We start from the raw sequence: 5465 nt of genomic DNA, 5'->3' as shown, positions 1-5465 counted from the left end.
GGGGGGGGGGGTGCGCACAGCTGAGAGGTGTACGGTTTTTAAGTTTGTTTAACACTGGGGGTATTGGCGGGAAACGCGGCACTGGACACAGTACTGGATACGTGTCTGCGTGTTCTATTTCTTCTTAAATGTCACAGTTAGTCTGATGCAAACTGCCTCTGTTGGGATGCAATATGTTGTTTTTCTAAAATTTTTCTTTGGAATGTTATTGTCCATAAACTTGTTTTTTCATCCTATCACCAAGCAGGATAAGCCATCAGGCAGATGGTAAGGGGAAGTCCCACTAGAGGACAAACGCACGCACGTACACACACATGCACAGCAAGTGCACACAAAAACACCAGGCCCACCAGACTCCTGTTATGTAATCCACCAGTTCCACTCCCCCACCGAGAGGCTCAGTCTTGGGCTGTCTCAACTCCAAAACAAAGTCATCAGTCTTCATATAGCACTATCACTCATGTAGTGAACAGACCGCTGGATAATTTGGGTCCTGCTTCTATGGATAAAGGGGATGTTAAGCAGTTGAATGTAAAGACAGTGGCACTGAACATGTAAAGACCAGAGGGTTTGAGTTATCCTGTTTTACTGTAAAGCGTAACACCGGAACAGCGTTTGTGCCCCTGACGTACCGTGCTATGCTGTCATTGCGTTTTAATGCCCTGTTAATTTCCTTCTCTGCGAGTCTATTTCACCTTCCCTCTGTGAACACACTGTTGAGATGAATGGCTACTCAGACCGTGGCAACAGATTTTTCTTTCAGCCATCTCCAGAGAACGCCTGGCCAGACTCCTGAGTGGCACATATTTGGGTTAAGGCCCGGCACTAGAGGCACTGAGGAAAAAGTGGAGAAGGAGGAGTAGGTGAGGGGAGGAGGAGGAGGAGGCAAGGGCCATGTGGCTGATGTTGGTAAACAGTATCTAGCCTTGTCCTGGCACCGTGGCAGGCAGCGCACAACGCCGGAGATATCAGGCGCCCAGGCCACACACAGACGGGGACAAAAGGTAGACACACATACACACATTAGCATTCATACGCACACACGCACACACATGCAGGCAGAAATACACAGACCACTAACAGACAAATAAAAGACTCACTCTCGGTGTCTGCCACTCAGCAGCTGCTCCAGTTTCCATGGCAACAGCCTGAACAATGTAGTAGGAAGGGCTCTGTCGGCAAGAGAGGGAAACGGAGACAGAGGAGAGAATGTGTGCTCGGTGCACTTGAAGTGTGTGTGCGTAGGTGTGTGTGTGGGTGGGTGTGAGAGGCTACAGAGGGGTAGGCAGCCGCAGGGTGCTGAGACAGAGAATACAGAAGACACTCTCTTTATTTCTTTGTCAGGATGAGTCTTTGAGAGCAGCAAAACAAATACGGAAATGTGGAGGCAAATAGAAAAATAATCAGATAAAAAGACAGAATTGAATGGGTTAAGGGTCACATTCACAGTTTCAGTGACAATAAAAGATTCACAATGGAAAAGGTTAGGATTTTATGATGTCTATTTATTTTTCAAAATGAGGTATTTCAAAGTGCTATGAGTTGCAGCACTATATGTACATTTTAAAAGTAAAAAAACAACAACATCTTATATCCGTTTACCCAGTTCTATGCACCCGATAGTTACAAATATAAACAAAAGAGGAAGAAAAAAAAAGGCCAGGTACATGAGGATAGAACACATTTGCTGTACAAAAGAATTATATGAGATAAAAGAAATAAAAAGACGAGATAAAGTGATATCTACCGAGAACTCATTTTCATACGAAAATATAAGTATCAAATTTAGTATGTATCCGGTTCACACTAAAAGCATAAAAGGTGTGTAGAATTAGTAATATGATACAATACAAAGAAATAGAAGGAAAAAAAACAATATATTGTTATATTACAAAGTTTCATGACTCTCAAAAATTGAGGCCTTACAGTACTTTTAAAAGGTATATAAACTTCCAGTCTAGTTATTGGCAGCTTCCTGACATGTATAAAAAAAAACAAGGACAAAATGTATTACAAAACAAGGCAGATCTGAGTGTAATTTGTCTGTACACTAACGTTTTATATATAAAAGTGTCAGCTAGCAAGGTGCACTGTTATACATCCACTGACTTGGTTTGAGCACCAGTGTGAGAGAGGAGTGAGAGAAAGAGAACCTGTAGTGGCATTGTTTATGTGACCCATAACGCCTCAGTCATCATAGTCTCTTCATTTTTGCAGTGGTAAAGGCAAAATAAGTGTGCACTGCGTCTTGTACGTGAACTGTCCAAGCAAAGTGCCCTCTAACACCCATGCCCGTGGGAACTACCTGATTCCAGGCTGGTGTCACAGTGAGTACAAAAAGCCCACAAATGATATAAAAGGAGGAGGAAGGGAAGACTAAGACTCCTCTAAACTTCCTCATTCTTTTCTCTTTTCATCTTTCCTCAATATGACTGGATTGAAAAAGTAAACCCTAAACATTCTTAACGTCAACAAATGTGCAAAAAAAGTGGCTGCAGTGAAAGTCCAAGCATCCCACCGGCGACCCCACCCCTCTCCTCTAGGTGTGTGTATCGGCATCTGAATAAAAACATCCTCTGAGATGTTTGTGTGTGCACGTGTACATCCGATATGCAGGCCTATGTGTCTGTGCTTATATCTATAGGCCTATGTGTGTGTGCATCTAGACAGACTGAGTTGAGGCGGGGGGGGGCGGGAGGTCATCCAGGGTATACTGTATGTGAGTGTTTCTGTGTTGTAGTGGTTGTCTGTTAGCGAGTCCTAGCCTGCTCCAGCCTGCGCATCAGCTGCTGCCTGCGGGCTTGGAGCCTGTCCTTCTCCTGCTGGAGCCTCATCTCCTCTGTCTCCAGCGAGCTCACATACTCAGTGGCCTTCTTCAGGATCAGCACCTTCGCAGCTTTCTCGTTGTGCGCCAGCTCCGGCACGTGGTCGCGCAGCGTCAAGAAGCTGGAGCGCAGGTCGTTGCGGCGCTGGCGCTCCAGGATGTTGTGGTTGCGCCTGCGCTCGCTGTCCTCTGAGTCGGAGCTGCCGCGTGGGCTGCAGTCTCCGCTGGCGCTGCGCTTGCTGCGTGCCCCCGATGCGCCGGTGAGTGAGCTGCAGGATGTGGAGGAAGACGAGGAGGATGACGAGATGGTTCTGGTAGGAGGTCGAGGTGCTTCTAATGTCCTTTGCTTCTTTGGAGGTGGGGCGGGGTCGTCGTCTGAAGCATACGGTGAGGGCGCGGCGTAGTTGTGTTGCTGCTGGTGGACCGAGCTCCTCTTCAGGATCAGCTCCTGCGGAGCTCTGCTGACGAACCGACTCACCACGCCGGACCCCCTCGCATCGTGGCTCTTTGGATGCACAGAGATGGTGACTGTACCTGTCGCCATGGGAGAAGCCTTGTTGATTGTGGAGCGCCTCTTCTCTACTGTAACCACATCAATCTCCTCCTCTTCCTCTTCATCCTCGTCGTCCTCATCGTCCTCCTCTTCCTCTTCTTCCTCGTCGTCTTCATCGTCATCTTCCTCTTCTGTGAAGAGAAAACAGAATGTGAATGATTTAATTGCTCTGACACACCAAGTATTTCCACTATGTCATCTATGTACCAGCAGGTGACAGGTATGTGTGTGAGTGAGATCAGGAGAGTGTGTGGGAGTGAGTGCGTTGCTCAACGCTGGTCGCATAAGCAGAACTCTCTTAATGCTTAGTGTCAGTCACTCCTCAACTAATCTACTCTGCAGGTGTTGACACGTTCAGTCTCAGCGCTGAGCAGACAGGCTGGATTTCTGCCTTTCATTCTCTATCCCTCCTTCAAAACGTCTCCTAATCTTCTCTTCGGTTTTAGTCTGATGCCTTCAAGTCTATCAGTGCAGCCACAGTCACACATTAAGTGTGAGACATTAAGAACTTCACTTTAACTTTGACCTCTGATGAAATAATTAAAAAAAAGAGCTTTTTTTCCCCCCAGCTAAGCTCTTCATCTTAATACCTGTGATGGAATCGAGCTGAGCAGCTGAGACTTATCATGGACTGGCGCCTTTGAAGATGAGAGGAAGTGGCCAATCATGAGGCAGCGTGTGTGAGGCCCAGTTAAAATGCCTTTGTGATAATGGCACTCATTATCAGCTCAGGAGCATCTGAAGAGTGTGGCATTTTACAGCTTACAGTAACTCACTTCAGATACAACTGCACCAGGGTGCTGTCTCAGCACACTCAGAAAAAACATACACACAGAATCTGGGCTGCCATCAAAACAAAGCCGGGCACAGCTGGGTGTGATGAGGGGGTGTGGCTGGCTTTGCCACATGTGAAGCTGGGATTTAGCTGTTTGGTGTTTCAGTCTCAGATTGGAACAGCTTATTTATTGGAGCTGAAGATAGTATAACTTGAAGGAAGAGGACATAAAGCCACACTCCTCTGCCACTGCCTTCCAGCTGTACAACTGAGTTTTGGAGTGGGAAGGCCCTTGTTCCCACGCAGGCCTCTTCAGTAGAAATATTGGCTTAACTATGGGGAAACAACTACATTGTTCAAAGTCTGTGTCTCTTTGATGAGAAAGTAAACACCTGCAACACAAAGAGCGACGAGTCTTAACGCTGCGAGCGGCGGAAGCGCATTGGAGCAGTACTGTGGGCAGGATGGTGGGGCGGCAGGCGATCGGATCACCACCCTTTAAGCCTCGGAGCTGGAGCGGCGCCAGCGAGACAGCTGTCGAGATGGAGCGCTTTTCAAAGCAGCCAGGGCCCTCCTCCGTCCTCTTTTCTTCGCGGTGGAGGAGGTGTTTGGCAAGGCTGGCTGAGTCTACCCTCTGTGCCAAGCTGGAGCCCTTTGTACTGCTGTTTCACAGCGAAAACACGCTGATAAGGACTCGTGAGTGTTTGTTTAGGGAACTCATATGCGGTAATAGATGGGAGAAGAAGGGCGATTACATACACACAACACTCCATTTCCCAATCTAAACACATATTACTTCCTACAGTATACCTCAAAAGAATCAGAAAAACAGGGCTGTGTCAATCTGTATCCCTGAGTGTATGGTTTTGTTGTGGTGGGCTTCCTTCCTTAGGTTATTATAGCGTAACTCCTGTCCCGTTTTTTGGTGCTAATTAAAGTTATTAGCTGAACTGAAGGTGGCAGTTTGTACAGGCTGTCCAAAATAAGTGCCAATTTCTCACCCACTGTGCTCAAATGTCCCTTAATCCATGCGTAATGAAAGGCTTCACGGCATGTTGAGCCAGACACTTTCTCAGCTCATCACATTATTGAACACGTTTTCATCTTGCCCCCCCACACACACACAACCGGGTCCGGCTGCAGTCAGTGAGCGTGTTGTCTTTTTGTTTGGCTCGGATGAAACTGAGTTCAGGAAGGCACACAATTCCCCATTTTACTGCCATCTGCCGGATGAAGAGCCCGCTGATTACATAAAACTCGTTCACTTTGTCATTGTGTGTGTGTGTGTGTGTGTGTGTGTGTGTGTGTGTGTG

General features: G+C 47.1%; 1 protein-coding gene across 1 annotated transcript in view; it reads right to left on the bottom strand.

The window, feature by feature from the left end:
• Positions 1-1484: 1484 nt before the first annotated feature.
• The window catches only part of mycn (MYCN proto-oncogene, bHLH transcription factor), a gene marked incomplete at its 5' end in the record, with an annotated part of 5518 nt that continues 1537 nt past the window's right edge, over positions 1485-5465 (bottom strand). The window contains 1 exon segment of the mRNA XM_032543354.1: positions 1485-3508. Coding sequence (XP_032399245.1) covers positions 2751-3508 — 758 coding nt within the window. The 3' untranslated portion in view covers positions 1485-2750.

The sequence above is a fragment of the Etheostoma spectabile genome, chromosome 18, assembly GCF_008692095.1.
Source record: "Etheostoma spectabile isolate EspeVRDwgs_2016 chromosome 18, UIUC_Espe_1.0, whole genome shotgun sequence".
In the NCBI taxonomy this organism is placed as follows: Eukaryota; Metazoa; Chordata; class Actinopteri; order Perciformes; family Percidae; genus Etheostoma; species Etheostoma spectabile.
Note: the sequence above shows the minus strand (reverse complement) of the source record. Positions and strands in the feature narration are given on the sequence as shown.